The sequence below is a fragment of the Medicago truncatula genome, chromosome 8 (genome assembly GCF_003473485.1).
Source record: "Medicago truncatula cultivar Jemalong A17 chromosome 8, MtrunA17r5.0-ANR, whole genome shotgun sequence".
NCBI lineage: Eukaryota > Viridiplantae > Streptophyta > Magnoliopsida > Fabales > Fabaceae > Medicago > Medicago truncatula.
In genome coordinates, this window is record NC_053049.1 from 8,295,513 (window position 1) to 8,313,472 (window position 17,960).

Below are 17,960 nucleotides of genomic sequence, written 5' to 3' on the forward strand. Positions count from 1 at the left end.
GACGTTATTGTTGAAATCATTTTTTAAATTCAAGTGGGAGATTGTTGGAACATATGTGGAAATTGAGTAATTGACTAAACACAAATTCCCACAATGGGTAGAACTAGCATAGTGTGAATTGAAAAAAGTGAAAGTCCCACATCGGATGGATCACACATTAGTAGTGTTTATATAGTAGGGGTGTACCTCTAATTAACGGGGGTACATAATTATGTGAACGAAATAAGCACTAGAGAAAAAATATATATTGATATATATATATATTATTATTTGGAAATGATAAATTAAATAATTAATTTAATCATTATTAGAAAGTGTTTTCTTAGTCCCCAAGTTTTGATAAAAATATTTTGGAACGCAATCAAGAATATTTTGGAACGCAATCTAAAATATTTTAGTACATGATCTGAAATGTTTTGATACTCAATAATATATTTTTGTACTGAATAATATATTTTTGTACTCAATAAGATATATTTTGAGACTCAATTTGAGATATTTTTGTACTATATCTAATATGAGAATTACTTGCTCCCAAAGTTTCTCACTTATTAGTTGTGAACTTTCTCTATAAATAGAGAGCTCACACAGTGCTTTCCATACACCGAAATTCACAGTTGATGCTTCCTGTGCTTTTCCTCTCTTCTCCCTCCTTCGACTTGTGTCGACAAGTCCTTCTCCTTTTTTCTACTCCTTTCTGTCCATTCGGAATTAAGAGTATTCTTAAGACCATAGTCCATCGTTGGTTTATTATCCTTTCGAAAATAAGAATGGTCTTAAGAGCATAGTCCCTTCAATTATTTATTTCTCTTTAGAATAAATAATATTTTAAGATCATGATCCCTTTTTCGGTATAATAAAGATGATCTTAAATATATATTCTTCTTCAATTCTTGGAGAAGTTGGATGTTAGAATGGTAGCAATATCATATATGAGTGGTCATAGTACCATAGTTGGAGAAGTTAAAATTAGAATGGTGGTAACACCATATTTGAGTGGTCTTACCACCATAATAGAATGGTAACAATAACATATTTGTTTCAGTATTAAAGAGTGGTCTTAGTACCATATTAGAGGGTGTTATTTTTCGAACGATCATATACGATGCAGTATTTATCGAACAACTGAGCTGTTTTATCCTGGAGGCACACGGTTGTTAGTCTACCTTGCACAATTTCGGATAGTGCCGTGACTCAACCCGGTAGGACTTCAAGAAGACTCAACATGGTAATATCTTCGGTGGTGATTTCGACTTTATTAAAAAGGTATGCTTCTGAACCCGAAAAACAACAATTTACAACAATGCCTATTTTGTTTTTCGAAGTTTTGAACTATTCTTTTGTTTAAGCATTAATTGACTATTCCTCTTGTTACTATTATAAGAAAAAAAATATTTAGATTTTTTATTAAAGAATATTTTGAATTTATTGAATAGTTTATGTATGTAAAATTTATAATAACGATCAGATGAAGTAATTATTAAATTTTGTCAAAGAAATAAACTTATGACTCAATTAATCAAAATAAAATTTATACCGGAAAAATTTAACAAAGAGAATTTTGCGCCAAAACCTAAAAGCATGTGAAGAAGCTGTACTAGTAGTGTCTTTTTTTGGCGCCAAAACCCAATAGCATGTGAAGAAGCGGTAGTCTCTTTTGAAACTGAGAAGGAGGATTCAATTCAAGTCCGTAGTAGAAACAAACGAATCTTCGCTATCTTCATTGTTACCTTCTTTGCAAAAATGGCCTCCACGCATCCTTTTCTCTCTCCTTCTGGTACCACCCGCGGCGATTCTCTCCTCCATCAATTGCAGGTTCTTTACTTCAAGCTTTTTTTATTTATTTATTTATTTTTTATGTATTTTGAGTGATGGAAATTATTGAAATTTGAATCTGTCACTTAAAGGTTCGATTCATCACAGTTTCTTTCTTTCATTTTCAGCTCATTTGGTTTTGGATAATGATGATAAAAATGTTCTATTTTATTGTTATGCTGAATCGTTTAATGATTTTTATACTCGTGACATCTACGGGTTTCTTAACTATATGTTTGCTAGTTCGATTTCTGGCGTAAATCTTGAAAAGGTTCGGTGTGTGTTTGGCGGAAATCATGGATGCGGTAGCCAATTAAATACCGATTCGTTCCTTCCTTCATATTTTTCTTAATGTTCGCATTATTTTCCGAATGAAAAATATCTGTTGGGTGATGTTGTATTTTATATAAAAATCTTGGTTTACCTCAGAAAGATGGTGTGCTGTGTGCATAATTGAAAAAGAGTATTCTGATAATCCCTTTCTATTGGTGGTTAAATTATTGTCTTAATTAGAAATAGAATAAGTAGTAATAGCAATTACTCTTACTTGTTTTTAATCATAAATCGACTGAAACGTTGATGGATATATGAATGTATACTTTTGTGAATGCATTAATGACCTAAAGTTTTGTTTTTTTTAGGCGATATGGGATGAGACTGGAGAATGGAGTGACACTGATAGAGACAATATGCTTCTTCAGATAGAGCAAGAGTATAGTGAAATTTATCATAGAAAAGTTGAGGACACCATAAAACACAAAGATTACTTGAATAAGGTGTTGGATGATTTTCAATCTGAAATCGCTAATATCGCTTCTTCTCTAGGGGAAGATTATGTGTCATTCTCACGGGTATGTTCCATTGACATACTATGGAACCTAAAACTTTCCATAGTTGAATTTTGTTTGCTCTCTCTTTAAATCTTTTATGCATTTATTAGTTACTTTTATTTTCCTTACTGTTTACTTAGATAGAAGACTGTACTCTTAACTCTTTATTATACATATGCATATGTGCAGTTATTTATGAAATTGAACTTCACAGATGCATTTTTTTTTTCTTTTTCATTTTTTCTAATATTGTGTTTCTTTGTGCTGTAATCATTATCAGATTCGTTGATTAATTATGTCCTTCTATTCTTTTGAGTTAATAACTGCAATCCCTGTTTGATGATTCCTGAATCTCTTGTTTGCTCTTCTTCACAATTAGAATTTGACGAATTGAATCTTCCTGATAAATATTCATCCAACTTAGTTCTGCTTTTGACAGGGAAAGGGCACTCTGAAGCAGCAATTAGCCAACATCATACCTGTCGTGGAGGACTTGAGGTTCAAGAAGAAAGAGAGAGTCAAGGAAATTTTAGAAATAAAGTCCCAAATTTCTCAGATACGTGCTGAAAAAGCAGGCTGTGGACAGTCCAAAGGTGTCACGGATCAAGATGTGGATCAATGTGATCTGACCATGGAAAAATTAGGGAAACTCAAATCACATCTCAATGAACTTCAAAATGAAAAGGTGCTACCAAATTCAAAATATAGTCACATAATATTGGTACCTCCAAGTTTTTTTAGTTCCTATTAAGTGTTAGCTTAATATGCTTCCTTTTTTCTCTCAGAACATACGCCATCAGAAAGTGAAGAGTCATATCAGTACTATCAGTGAGCTTTCAGCAGTAATGTCAATTGATATTTCGGAGATTTTAAATGGTATCCATCCAAGCTTGAACGACTCATCAAATGGTGCACAACAATCCATTAGTGATGAAACTCTTGCTAGACTAAATGAATCTGTTCTTTTATTAAAGCAGGAAAAGCAACAAAGTCTACAAAAGGTGACATTTTCTGATCTAGATGAAATACTGCAAATGAATTTATACCCGTGGTTGCTGTACGTGTCTCACTGTTGCTATTGCAAGTAATACGGCTGGATCATCTCATTCGATACATCAAATGATCACCGTTAAAGCTGTACCAACAGTTATAGTTTAGTGTTAAATGGTTATTGGTATCCTAATCAATTTACTCATTTCTTGCATCGAATTGCAGTAGCTTTTGCTACCTGTCTCTTAATTTCTTGCTGATATCACAATTGTTTTGATGTCCTAATGTCCTACTTTGTATACAATTGGAATTTCGAATAAGGTGATTAGAATGTATTGGACAGTCAACTCAATGGTTTAAAAAATAAGGTTTAAGATGCAACGAATGAAGCAGAACTCGTAATTTTTCTTTGCTTTTCTAATTTTTTTATTTATGGAACACTTTTTTCCAATAGGTTCTTGAAGATTTATGAATATAATTTCACTTTCTTGCAGGTACAATTTTTGGAAGAGTTATGGGATTTTATGGGGATAACAACTGATGAGCAAAAGGCCGTTTGCGACGATGTTATTGGATTAATTTCAGCATCAGTTGACGAAGTGTCAATCCACGGGAGCCTTTCTAATGATATCGTTAAGCAGGTGAAACCTTCAACGACTTGAACTTGCATTGCAATTTTAATTTCTATCATCTGAATTTTAGTTGCTTGATCATTTATATTTATGTAGGTTGATGTTGAAGTTCAGCGCTTACAAGTTTTGAATCCCAGTAAGATGAAGGAATTTGTGTTTAAAAGACAGAAGGAATTAGCGTTTAAAAGACAGAATGAACTTGAAGAAATTCATAGAGGAGCACACATGGATATGGATGCTAAAGCTGCTAGACAGATTCTGACCGACCTCATAGGTACATAAACTATCCCTGAAGTGTTGTTGAATTTTTTTTCTTGAAATTTAAACGTGGCTACGTACAAATGTACCATTAGCTTCCGTTTTCTTCCCTCTTAAATACACTCTCGACCTGATGTACAGACATTGTTGTCAGAATCCTAATCAGAATCGTGAAAACCCACAATTTTGCGATTTCACTCACCCCTACCAATCCGGATCATGAATAGAATCCTGAGTTGAGTAAAATTCCTGCGAAATCGCATGAAAACATGAAATCAGCGTGAAATAGTGTGATTCCATATGATTCTAACGATCTTGGCTGAATCGTTTTTGTTTAAGCTTTGTGTTTAAGATTTGAGACTTCGAGTCATTTCTGTTTAAGATTTGAGACTTGGTTGTTTTATGTTTGTTTAAGATTTGAAACTTTTAGTTGTTTATGCACCATATAATATATTTTTAGTATCATTTTTGTTTTGGTAGGATCCTTTGATCTTGATTGCGATTTTATGTTTTACGACTGTTCTATCCCCTTTCGATCCTACAAGATTGAGTAGAATCTTTCAATCGTTGTTGCGATCTTATGTTTTATGATCTTGCTATCCCTTTCGATCTGATGTAAGATCTCGATTCTGACAACCTTGGTTACAGACTTATGCGTGCATCCATAATGCTTAATGGCTTTGCAGGTAATATTGATATGTCTGAATTGCTTCAAGGCATGGATAAACAAATCAGAAAGGCCAAAGAGCAAGCTCAAAGCAGAAGAGATATCATAGACAGGGTGGCGGAATGGAAATCTGCAGCTGAGGAGGAAAAGTGGTTAGATGAATATGAAAGGGTAGATAACTTTATTCAGTTTATTTCATTCTTAAATAAAGCCATAGATTGATGCAGTTGAAATTTATCACCATAGAGTACAACAAATGTTCTTTTATATCATTTATATCTGCAAATATTTTTATGATTGTTTTCAACCTACATATTTAGCTTATCGTTGTCAAAAGGGAAGCTGGTGACTGTCATATGCACATAATTTACCATAGTTTATACTTTATTGTCGTTTCTTGGTAATTCAATTTGAGTTTATACTTTATTTTCGTTCATTGGTAATTCAATTTGAGTTTCTTTGGTTTCCTTTTAATGTATTTTTTTGAATAAATTCCTTTTTAATATTTAACTATCGACTATTTTATAGCCTTAATCTAATATTTAGCTTAGGTAGGGTGGTCCTGTGCATTGTCCTCACTGAAAACCTCAAGTATTCTTACGTGTGATATAAATCATTTATCTACAAGCATTCACTCATAAATTTAGTTATTAGGATAATTGATCATTGACAGTTTACATGTAATATGCGCATGTAGATAGTATAACATCTTATAGATTCTTTATGTAAGGAGTTTGATGATTCTGAACAATCGGTTGTTGAATTTGCTTCAATATCTTGATTGTGTTCTTTGTAAATGTGGTAATGGTATCTCACCGTATCTATGGTGCGTAAAAGAATATTAGATTAAGTTTTAAACATTCTCTGATTTGGTCATTTTGCAGTATCTTGAAAATGAAATCATAAAAGTTACTGACATCAATACTAAGCTATCCATGATGGTCATTGATGGCATTTGTGTACTTTGACTTTGTTATCAGAAGTTAATTCATCAATTCGAACTAGTAAAATGAAATTTATTTTGGGATCATAGAAGAATCTAAAACATGGTGAATGCATTATGAGAATTTTTTGTTGGCACAAAATACATTGTTGCGTAGGATGCAATGAATTTTTTTTTATTTTTTTTTGTTTCTATATGATTTAGTCTCATAACATGTAACATTTAAAAGATTTTCGCTAAGTCTCAAGTTGATGAATTTTGTCATTTTAAAGCAAAATCAAATTTACCATTGATCAGTTAAAAATGTTTGATAAGCTTTCTATTGTTTTCATTTGAAGCGTGCGGAGAAAGCGCGGATTCTTGTCACCCAGATTCCATGTGAGTCATTATTTTATTTTGATTTTTTTATTTATATTAGTTTGAGTTGATCTAGCGAATCTTGATTATTTTGATAGATATTTATGCCTTCATGTTAAGGGAAACCTGTGAACTAGTTGCTGCTTATGCTTGAATCATAATGCTGTTAAGATGCTAGTGTTATTTATAACATACCGAGTGATTCCAAGTATGGCCGTATATAGTTTGATTATGCGATGCTGTTAATCAATATTTTAAAAATCTGACCGGTGATCAAATTGGCGAGATCTGCAGATCATGGTTTAATTAGCTCAACCATGGTTTAACTGGATGACTAATGAATAAATAAAAAAAGTAAATGGTATTAAAGTACGAAATTGAACCAACTGGCAAGCTGGCTGGTTCCTAGTTCAACCAGTTGGTAACTATCTACCTTATTTTTAAGTGAAAGAAGCCACATCATTATTATAAGCAAAACATCACTTTTGAATAGTTGATGCATTATAGACCAGACACATCAATTATTCAATGAACCTAAAAAGTTTTGTTTTGCTTGTAATAGCGATAGGAGGGAATATGATTTAGCTCCTATTATCTTTATCTAAGAAATCTTTACTAGTGAGGCCACAAAGGTTTTCCATTTGCGAGTAGCTACTGAATCTGCGCGATCAACAAACTGCCAATTAGAAACTTCTGACCTTGCTTGACTGACAAAAAGCTTTTCATTTTGAAAGTGAATTCAAAATCTATATAACTTTAATGGCATTATAGTATAAGCGGAATTTTGAAAGGAGTGAATTCAATAAATGTGGGGAGAATGAGATTAGCTTTATCCAATACAAGATTATCATCATTTTATATGTAGTTCAAAATTTCATGTCAGGCTTCTTGAAGCTCAGGTCTGCTTGAAGTTTGATTTTCTCAAAAGCTTTTTGTTGGATGGTATAAAGTGTTTACACTCACTGGGTGAAAATAGTAAATTAAGGTCAACTAGGCCATTGATTTTTTTGTAAAATTTTAGTAAGAAGCAGCATCGAAGTTACAATTGTTATTTTTTTCGGATTTCCAATTATTGGATTTGGAATAGAAATGGGTCATGTTAATAAGTGAAAACCTTTATTTTACGTTCAAAAGTTGGCAGATTAGTATGATTAGGTAATCACTCTTGTCTCTCATAGCTTGAATATCATATGCGAAGGACTGAAAATAATTCTCATTTGAGAAAGTGCATATACAAGTGCTTAGTTCTAGGCTGTAACTTGTAGTATTATTATGCCGCTAATTTCCTCATTCTCTCAACTCTAACTATCCTTACAATTTTTTACTGAGCAGCTCGCTTAACACTAACCATCCTTCCAATTTTTTACTGAGCAGCTATGGTAGAGAATTTGACTACAAAAGTGAAAACATGGGAGACAAACGAAGAAAAAAGTTTCTTATATGAAAAGGTGATGATGACTATACTATGTTATTGACTATAATATGCAGAATGATTAGTCAGGTTCTGACTCAATTATTTCAGGTTCCATTATTGAATAGCTTGCATGAATACAACGTACAAAGGCAACTGAGAGAAGAAGAGAAGCGAAAATCTCGGGTATGACTTACAGTCATGATATATTTTCTCCCTCTATCGTTCTTCTCTTACATCTTACTTCTTCTATATCGTTGAACTTAAAATCTATTCTGAACGAAAATTAATCTTCAGTTTCCGTCAAGCTCATATTTATTCCTTTTGATATTATTTTTGGCTTATTCAAAAATTTATTTCAACATTGTCTATAATCAAGTGATTTTTTTTATCACCCATGTTATACAAAGATTGGACAAAATAATGTTGTCGAGTAAATTGATCATTACCGCCATTCTATGGTATGACCATGCATTACTGATACTATTAAATGAACAAAAATGACAAACACAGAAGATAAGTTTTGAAGGTTAAATTTGGTTTTAGTTCTCATAAATATGACTATTTGCTTTTAATTCTCCTCCTTTAAAAAGTATCATTTTGATCCTTAGGTTTTGAAATACACCACTTATAGTCCTTCACCCTAACACCGTTCAGTTAAATAATGATGTATCTCACAGAAAGACAAGTCATTAGTGCCAATGTGGTCAATTAAATTTAGTTGACAGGGGATATAGAAATTGAAAAATGTCCTATACCACTGCACAAAGAAATCAAGTCTCTGCACTATTTTTGTCACAATTTAATTTGGATGGCAATTGATTGTTAACAGGAGCAGAAGCAGGTTAATGAACAACTTGCTGTAGAGCAAGAAGCAGTGTCTGGTTCAGGATCTGCAACAAAGAAGCCGTCTGAACCAGAGCACTCATGTTAGCACCATATCTGGGACACCAACTGGGCGCTGAATGCATACTCCTTCAAGCCATTATGGAATCTCGGGTACAAAGGATCGCAGAGAAAGTGCAGAGTGAATAACATAACTCCAGTGAACTATGTTTCTCTTCCAAAAGTTGATTCTGTTTCATGGAGCAGTTAAAGCCGCCCATCAAATTTGACTCATGTAAATCAGTTTTCTCTGTATATGTGCTTATTCTAGAAACTCTGTTTCTTTTTGCTCTCTAACAAAATAGAGATTGGTGTTAACTTGGGGTGTTGATTGTGAATTCTTACATGACAGATGACAAGACTAACTGTAGGCTCAATGCAGAAAGATTGTATAAGTTGTGGTGGGCTAATAGAAATAAATTACAGAAAAGTCATCCATACATACTCATTCATGTCGGTAGTTGCAATAAGTTTTGTAGTTTCAACTTTACTAGAGTTGGAACACATGAAAGAAGTATGATGTAGTCTTAAGCTTTTTGTTTGTGTGTATTATATAATGGGATTTTCTAACTGAAGACACCTTGTGAAAAAAAATAAAAAATGAAAGCCTATCACGTGCATCTTCTACAACTCAGTAATTCAAAGTAGGATTAGTTCTTGACATCGCAGCACTCCATTGATAAATCTTATTTTAGTAAAACATATTCTATTTAATAATATTTATTTTAGATTTCCATTTAATAACTCTAAGGTTATTTGGATGATATATCATTGTAATTTGATGGATTGCATATTGTTTTAGTTCGCTATAGTATTAGATAGTTATTATCATATTATATTTTTATGTCGGGCTTCTTTTGTTTTAAACAACTGTAATCTTAAAAAATTGTATGCAAATGGTTAGATACATTGTGAAGATGTAATCTTTTGACAAATTTTAAAGACATTTCTTAACATATTCAATTGCAAAATATACAGTTTATGTTGCATAATTTGAAGATATCCAATTGCAATAAAGCGTGGCTGTAGTCTGCAATTTAAAATTTAGGATAATAATCATTCTGGTCTCTGAATTGAATGTGTAATAAGTAACCACAGTAATCTTTCAGTTATCGAGATTTTAAAATAGTTTTTGATTGTGCACTATGTTAGTCAAGATAGTCTATTACCTTAAATATTTGGTTAATATTATCATATGAGTCTCTCATAATATTTACTTATTGTTATATTAGTCTCTATAAATACTTACGGTCATATCAGTCCTTTTATAAAAAATAGTTAATGTCGATATTGAGGGAATATTTTGACTAGCGAAATGCACAATCAAAAATTATTTTGAATTTTGATACATTAAAGGACTGTTGTGACTACTCATTATACATTCAAGAACCAAAATGACTATTAACCCTTAGAATAATAGAATGAAGCACACTTGTTTCAAGATTCTCAAACAAAAATGATGTTGAGTTGATTCAACTTGACCGCATCCACTCACACAAAAATGATGTTATGGAGAAATAATGTCACGTCTGACAAAGTTGTCCTTTGTCGGTAATCTGTTGCGCAAAAGGCGTCAGTCACAAATTGACACCTTCAATGGAACATGTTTGTACCGGACACTCTCCAAAACCGCATCCAAGGTATGATCCTCATGATGAATGAGCAACTGGTAGACACAAGGAACAGTGTAACCATCTCCTTGATTGGGAAGCCACTTCCATTCATCCAAATTATTAACCTGTAAAGAGACACCAAGTAAAATAGCCTTACACTCTTCTACCATCTCCTCCTCCCAGACAAACAACCGACGCCGCCATTTTCAAGCTCCTCCCCTTCACCTCAACCTAAGGAAAACATCTCAGCCAATATGAATTGTTGCAGATGAAGAAATAAGAGAAGATAGAGGATTATTTTTTAAACAATCAATAACTAGATGAAGCGATGTGGTGAAACTCTTCTAATAAGGCAATCATAGAAAAGATTCTTAGAACGGTGCCATCTCGATTTGATGACATGGGGATAACCATAAAAGAAGAAACAAAGGATCCAAATGATATTGAGATTGAAGAACTTCAAAGAGCACTTGAAGCAAAGAAAGTGTATGCGGATTGTAACATTTATTTTTGTGACAACTACAACCGCCGTATTCAGGGCCGTCCCTGAGTAATTGGAGGCTCGGCTCTCATATAAAAATAGGCCCCTAATAAAATAAAAACATAATTTTTTTTAAAAGAGCAATTATCAATTTAAATTAAAAATAAGATCCGTAAAGATAAAAAAAGAAGTCATTATTGTAACTAACACAAAAAAATTGATATTCTAATCAATAATATAAAAATACAACTTCAAACGAATATCATTATCAATTTTCTAGGGTGTTATTTTCCTTAATTTGTACAAAGGAAAAAATAAAATATTTATAATGTTTTTTTAGAAAATAATTATAATGTTTTTTCTGTCAAATGAAAAATTATAATATTTGTTGTTAGTGCTTTATAATTTTATACGATAAGTATGAGGCAAAAATTATAAGAAGAAAACAATGATATTGTGCTTTTATTTTTAAATATATAATACAATATATTAAGGACAATTTGGTTGAATTGGAGAGAAGATTGAGGAGCCTCAAATCCACACTAAATTATGTCCAAACCAAAAAGGCCTCTCATACTAAAAATAATTAATTAAAAAAGACAAATTAATTAAAGAAAAAGGGATCCTGGGTTAATTAAAGAGTAAAAAAGGAAAAAAGAAGTACTAATTTAAAAAATACCTACATTCAGAGTGTCAAACCCGAGACTTGGATACCATCAGTTCGTGCTGTTACCGTTTGGCCATTTCAGTTTGACTTATTTATTTTTTACGCCATTCGTATATATTAAATAATTACATATATTATATTTTAAAAAAATAATATTTAGGCCCCCAAATTTTGGAGGCTTGGCTCGCTAGAGCTGCTTGCGCTCCCTCAGGGCCGGCCTTGACCGTTTATACAATGCATGTCACACGTAGGTAGATAGTAACTCCTGTTAACATAGAATTTTAACCATGTAATTCCATAAACTTACATGTTTTATTCTTTTGAGCCATTCCCATCCACAAAAGACTCCACCTCCACTTTATAAGAGTACTAACTATTAGGATTAGGAATATAATAACCCAATTTAGTATACACGAATAATTTGACGACAAAGGGAGTATAATTTAAAAGGGTATTTTCAGTATTTTTGATAAGGGAGGAATGCAGCTATATAAATTATTGGACAAAAAAAGAAAAAAAGATAAGATAAGGTTAAAATGATTGATTTGAAGAAATCCTTTTGACCACTGTCATTTTTCTATCGAAATTGAACCTGCTAGCTTCACTGTCATTTTTCTATCGAAATTGAACCTGCTAGCTTCATCGTTCACCACCCTCATCTCCTTCAATGACGAAGGCTGAAAGTTCTGCTCCGTATCATCATCCTCTTTCCTTTAACAGGAATAGATTAGGAGAAGTAAGCCATCTTCTTCCTCTTGTCCTTCTTCTTTCCCTCCTTTCTTCTTTTCTACTATATTTTTCTTCTTCCCGTTACTACTATTTGATTATTTGATTTCTGTTTTTCTTAATATTTTATTACGTTTGTGTTTGGGTTGGGGTTGGGGTTGGGGTTAGGGTTGTAGAGGGTTAGGGTTTAGGGTTGTTGAGGGTTAGGGTTAATGAGAACTGAAAAAGTTTAGTAAAGTTTGAAGTCTTTGTACTATATAGCTGTAATTTGTTCTTTTCCTTTTAACTGTGTTTCTTCTTTCCCATTTTGCATGCCTGTTGTGTAAAATAACTGTAGAAGGTCTCAGAATTCGAATGAAAGGTCTGTCCAATATTTTAGATAGATTATAGATTGCATTGTCACTATTTATTCTTTTACCCTTTTGAGGGAGTGACTATGAAGCACGGACACGGACATCGGACACGACACTGACACCGACATAGCTAATAATTTGAAAAAATCACATAATTTAGTGTAATTACAAGTGTCGGTGTCGTACATGTGTCCGACACCGGGACACGCCTAATCCGAAGAGTGTCTGTGCTTCATAGGGGAGTGAGATAATAATTAGATTCCCCACCCAACTCTTCAGAAGTGTGTGTTGTGTCCGTGCTTAGTATTTTTTTGGCTATGTTATTTGATTTGGTTTTCTGATGCTAGTTGAATCAATGAAAAAGTCTGGGAAATATGCTGTAAAGAAAAAGATGCTCTCTAGAACTATAATTCCCTTTTGAGGGAGTGACTATGAAACATCGGACACGACACTGACACCGACACACCGACATAGCTAATAATTTGAAAAAATCACATAATTTAGTGTAATTACAAGTGTCAGTGTCGTACACGTGTCCGACACGACACGTGTCCGACACCGGGACACGCCTAATCCGAAGAGTGTCTGTGCTTCATAGGGGAGTGAGATAATAATTAGATTCCCCACCCAACTCTTCATAAGTGTGTGTTGTGTCCGTGCTTAGTATTTTTTTGGCTATGTTATTTGATTTGGTTTTCTGATGCTAGTTGAATCAATGAAAAAGTCTGGGAAATATGCTGTAAAGAAAAAGATGCTCTCTAGAACTATAATTCCCTATATTCTTGTAGCTGAATTAATGTTATACCTTTATTTCATCTCTAATCATTTTCAAGCCAGCACAGTTTTAATTTTGTTTCTGCTTTGTTATTTTCTTGTATTTATAGTATAAAATGTTGATTTTCTCTCTTTTATAGAGGCTGAATATGGTTCCCTTGGAGATATAATTAAGTTTATTTTGTTTCTTTTATGCATGCTTAATCATGTTCCCATGAAAGATATATAATTCAGTTTATTTTGTTTCTTTTACAGTTACTGAATGAGGTTCTTCCTCCAAATACAAGTGACCCAACAGTTCCTCTTCTTTTTGTTTATGATGAAAGCGTAAGCAAAGTTGTCTACGCTGCTGCGCGTAAGGACTTCTTTGACATTCTCTTAAGCATCTTTACCCTTCCGCTTGGTAGTCTGACTACCCTATGCCAAGAAAGCGAGGATTTGGAGAAAGTAAAGCTCGGTTGCTTAAACAACGTTCAATTTTCCATCGAGAAGATGCCCCATGTTCAATATAGCAATGGTGCAGATGCAAAGAAGCTGATTTTGGCTCCGATAAATTGCAGAGATGATTACTGCAAGTCTCTTTCCTTCAATGTTGACCCAAACCCACCCACTTGAATATTTCATATGTTCTAAGTATAAGCATAAATGCCCATCACATCATGTTTCTACTTCTAATGATACTAAATGTGTTTGCCGGGGACTTCTTGACCATCCAATTAAGCTCCAACATTCTCATAATGGGTTTCTCACGGATAGTGACTTAATATATGTCATTGACGACAGTCTTAGATTAGAGCCTTTGACAGTTGATTCATCCGGGTTTAATTTAATTAAAGGCAACCTGGAAAGCAGGGACTCTTTCAAAGAGTGGCTGGTTCACGTCGACCGAAAAAGGGTATATATACATACTTTAATTTTTTTACTTTTATATATACATATACATTAATTATAAAGTCGTCGTACCTTAGTTTTTTGGTTTTTTTTTTTTTAAACTTGTGTTATAGATGGTTGATTTGATAAAGTGTTGCGTGTCATCAACAACTCCACTTACTGATTTTTGCTTCCAACGCAAGCCTCTTATCGAGCAAGCTGATGTAATTAATTATACGAAATTGGCATCTGAAGATATTTTTGATGACACCAATTTTGAGAGAATGAGTTTGGAGGTATTCATGACAAAGGAAGAGCAAAAGATAATATATGCGTATACGGATGAGAAGTTTGTGGAGTTTTTGATTAGTTTCTTAGCCTATCCGTTAGGGAGTGTCATTGAAAAATTGAATTGTAAGACAGGTCTAGCTAATATCGACTCTCTCTATAGAAGTGCAAAACAACTGAAGGCTATGTATTTACCAGATAGTATCAATAATTTGCTGCTGCAGCCACTAGTAGCTCACAGTTTAGCATCAAAAGTTTGTATGTTTGGATGTGAAAAGGATCCACCAATTTTTATGTTCTATAAAAGCCTTCAAGCTGAGTCAGATGGAAGCATAGAATGGTGTCTGACTAGACAAGAAACGGGCAATCCCGAGTCGGTTTTGGATTCGATTCCAAATATTAGTCTCATCCAAAAGAATGCTGCAAAAAGTGGCTGTGTATTGAAGACACCACCAAACAAGTATTTGATTCACAGTAACTTGAACTTTGGTGAGATGTCTGAAAATATCTCAGTTCCTGATTATCGTGAATACTTTCCTTCTCTAACGGCAGAAACAATTTCTATTGGCATGAGGGAGGTAGGTAGCAAAAATTGAGAACCTTATATATTTATGTAATATTAATAATCTCACCACATCTGATCAATGTTTATTTCTTGTAGTGCCTCCAAATTTTGAGGGCCTCGTTGACCTCAGGAAGTGCACTCGATGATGGTCTTCATGCCTTTCTATAAGGGATCGTAGAGGTAACCATAATGGTCTTAATATTAGAGCCTATCTTGACCCAACACTTTTAATATTCATTTTATGACGATGGCTTTTATTTCCTTTACATATACTTTGTGCTATCTTTGTGGTTAAACTTTCACACGTACAAAAGTATAGGTCACTTGTTAATGGGTAAGAATAGGACCTTTAAACTAGTCTCTAAACATGGATAGATACCTCATTGCATCTTATGCCTTGGTACTAGAGTCACTAAACTTTGTTAGAGAGAAGGTTCTTAAGAAAATATAAATTATTCTTATATGTTGTTGAGAGGCTAGGAATATAGAAATAGTTCTTATATGTGCAGGACGATAGGAATAAATAACTAATACATATATGTTGAGGAAACAGAGAAACTAGATTGTGTATAACTGTATATGATACAGATAGAGATGAGAGTTTAGGTGTTGATGACATTTCTGTTGATGACATGTCTAGTCATCCACACCGTGTATCCAAAATATGGAGAGTGTATGTTAGGAAAAATAGAAAGAAAGAAGGGAATGATGAGCTGTCAGTTAAGAGGTGTGATGCGTGACTCATTTCTGTTATATTGGGATAGGGTAGTGGAGAAAGAGGTCAGGAGGAGAATGACGAGCTATGCTTACTGACTCAGAGAATATCTCAAATCTCTGCAACTAACAGAATTTCTCCTCCTGACCTCTTTCGCCACTACCCAATCCCAATATAACAGAAGTGAGTCACGCATCACACCTCTTTACCACCAGCTCATCATTCTCTTCTTTCTTTCTATTTTTCCTAACATACACTCTCCATATTTTGGGTACTGGTGTGGATGACTAGACATGTCATCAACACCTAAACTCTCATCTCTAGCTGTATCATTATAATTGTAATGGAATTGATTTTCAATGAATGTGTGTATGCATCTGTAAGAGTAATTTTAATTAACTTATAGCTCGTAGATGCTTCACAGCTTTCGGATAAACTCTATCTCCTAATTTAGGAAAATGCTTTTAGTTTATTGAACATGTGTGCATCTTGAATTATACGACAAAATAAATCACATATAAGCTATGCCTTTTAATAATTGATCTATTGAATTTTTTTCCGGTTCATTTTGATTTATGTTTGAAGCTTTTTGTTTTCTCCTTGGATGATTCCAGTGTTGCTTGTTGAGGATCTGCAAACTAATAGATTGACTTTTTGTTTCACTTTTCGTACCTGGTTTGTCTGAACTGCAAAGAAGCCAAAATCTCCCTTGAATTTTTATTTTTTTTTTATTAAAACGTTTGCAGCTTGGTTTTTGGCTTCCTTTGCATTTTTTTTCCATGTACCTTAGTTTGAAAAAAAATGATCGGTTGATGAGTTCTAGAATAGAATTTATTGCTTCTTATATCCTTATTGGTATCTGCTTTGGTTTTCTGTTTGGTGTGCGAGATATTGTCTCTAAATTATTGAAGATGCTGACTGTTGGATTAGCTTTCTTTTTTCTTAATGATTTACTTGTCTGGTAAAATAAAAATGATATTCTTGTTTGAGCCAGTGCAAGGCTTGTAATCTGAATTTATTAAAAAGATTATGCAGTTTTTTGGATTTAATGTGTGCTTTTTCAATTGAAACCAGTCTTCCTACTGTTTGAAGACCCTCTGCATCAGTGAACAAAAGTAGATGGTGAGTTGCAGAACACGGTGAAGGATACCCGAGTTTGTCCTGAGAAGATTGGAATCAAGATGGTCACTTTTGCGAGACTTTTTTCCTGTAGCCAACAGCATGTGCTTTTGTCAATGCACTAACTATATAAGGCAGTTACTGCAAAAGCTTATTGATAACCCTTCTTCACTTGTTTGATTATAACTACGTGAAATGAGTTTATGCTGAGTTTGAAACCATTTTAGTTAGAATATCCAATTTATATCTTAGTCTATAGTATGCATCAACCTGCTTTTTCAGTTTATATATTATTATTTACTGGCGTTAACGATGATTATTTTCCACTAAGCTTAAAGGTTGTAGACAATGTCTTTGCTAGGTAAAAAATTGGCTTAATTGCACTTTTGGCCTCCTATGTTTTAAGAAGTTGTGATTTTGGACCCCTAACTAATTAAAATACAAAACAGCCCCTATGTATTGGATCTTTGGCAGTTTTGGCACCCTAACTAATTAAAATACAAAACAGCCCCTATGTATTGGACCTTTGGTAGTTTTGATCCCCTAGACCAATTTTGACTCGGTCAACGCTGATGTGACACTTCAAAGGCGCCACGTGTGCATTGTTTTAATTAAAAATAAATAAAAAAAGCCACATATAAATTAAAGAATTAAATAAATGAAAAAAAACAACAAATAATTAAAAAAAAATTAAAAAGAGAGAAAAAAAAGGAAGGAAATTGTGTTCCATAATCTGATTACAGCTCTTCTTCCTCTCATCTCTCTTTAAAACACTGAATCAAGAACCTGCTCCATTGACAGAAGCATGAAAAAAGGGGAAAAAGGATGAGTAGCTCAATGCAAGCACGGTAATAAAATAATGTTCTATTGAACGAAATGAAAGTTTCGTTTTTATCAAAAGAAAAAGGAGCATATCACATGCACTTTGACATATATAAAGGGCATAAAACAACGCAGTTATATTAGTTGCATGTTGCTTATACATAACTTGAATAAGAATT

General features: G+C 33.3%; 2 protein-coding genes across 2 annotated transcripts; both read left to right on the forward strand.

The window, feature by feature from the left end:
• The first annotated feature begins 1,627 nt into the window (after positions 1 to 1,627).
• LOC11445679 (65-kDa microtubule-associated protein 5) lies at positions 1,628 to 9,228 on the forward strand. The gene is made up of 11 exons (XM_003627402.4): positions 1,628 to 1,815; positions 2,457 to 2,666; positions 3,085 to 3,330; positions 3,431 to 3,646; positions 4,130 to 4,276; positions 4,364 to 4,541; positions 5,212 to 5,363; positions 6,474 to 6,513; positions 7,867 to 7,940; positions 8,015 to 8,089; positions 8,736 to 9,228. Exons 1-11 carry the CDS (start codon positions 1,744 to 1,746, stop codon positions 8,835 to 8,837), a joined length of 1,512 nt encoding a protein of 503 aa, XP_003627450.1. The 5' UTR covers positions 1,628 to 1,743; the 3' UTR covers positions 8,838 to 9,228.
• Positions 9,229 to 12,071: 2,843 nt separating this feature from the next.
• On the forward strand, positions 12,072 to 17,581 carry LOC11446156 (uncharacterized). Its single transcript, XM_024771921.2, has 5 exons — positions 12,072 to 12,285; positions 13,658 to 14,297; positions 14,407 to 15,138; positions 15,222 to 15,305; positions 16,915 to 17,581. Exons 2-4 carry the CDS (start codon positions 13,965 to 13,967, stop codon positions 15,291 to 15,293), a joined length of 1,137 nt encoding a protein of 378 aa, XP_024627689.1. The 5' UTR covers positions 12,072 to 12,285; positions 13,658 to 13,964; the 3' UTR covers positions 15,294 to 15,305; positions 16,915 to 17,581.
• Positions 17,582 to 17,960: the final 379 nt, after the last annotated feature.

Excerpts from the sequence above, each read along its gene's own strand:
- LOC11445679 (XM_003627402.4), top strand. The coding sequence starts at position 1,744 with ATGGCCTCCACGCATCCTTTTCTCTCTCCTTCTGGTACCACCCGCGGC. Across the intron at positions 2,667-3,084 it reads ATTATGTGTCATTCTCACGG|GGAAAGGGCACTCTGAAGCA; the intron begins GTATGTTCCATT and ends TGCTTTTGACAG. Across the intron at positions 4,277-4,363 it reads CTAATGATATCGTTAAGCAG|GTTGATGTTGAAGTTCAGCG; the intron begins GTGAAACCTTCA and ends ATATTTATGTAG.
- LOC11446156 (XM_024771921.2), top strand. The coding sequence starts at position 13,965 with ATGATTACTGCAAGTCTCTTTCCTTCAATGTTGACCCAAACCCACCCA. Across the intron at positions 14,298-14,406 it reads TTCACGTCGACCGAAAAAGG|ATGGTTGATTTGATAAAGTG; the intron begins GTATATATACAT and ends CTTGTGTTATAG. Across the intron at positions 15,139-15,221 it reads TTTCTATTGGCATGAGGGAG|TGCCTCCAAATTTTGAGGGC; the intron begins GTAGGTAGCAAA and ends TATTTCTTGTAG.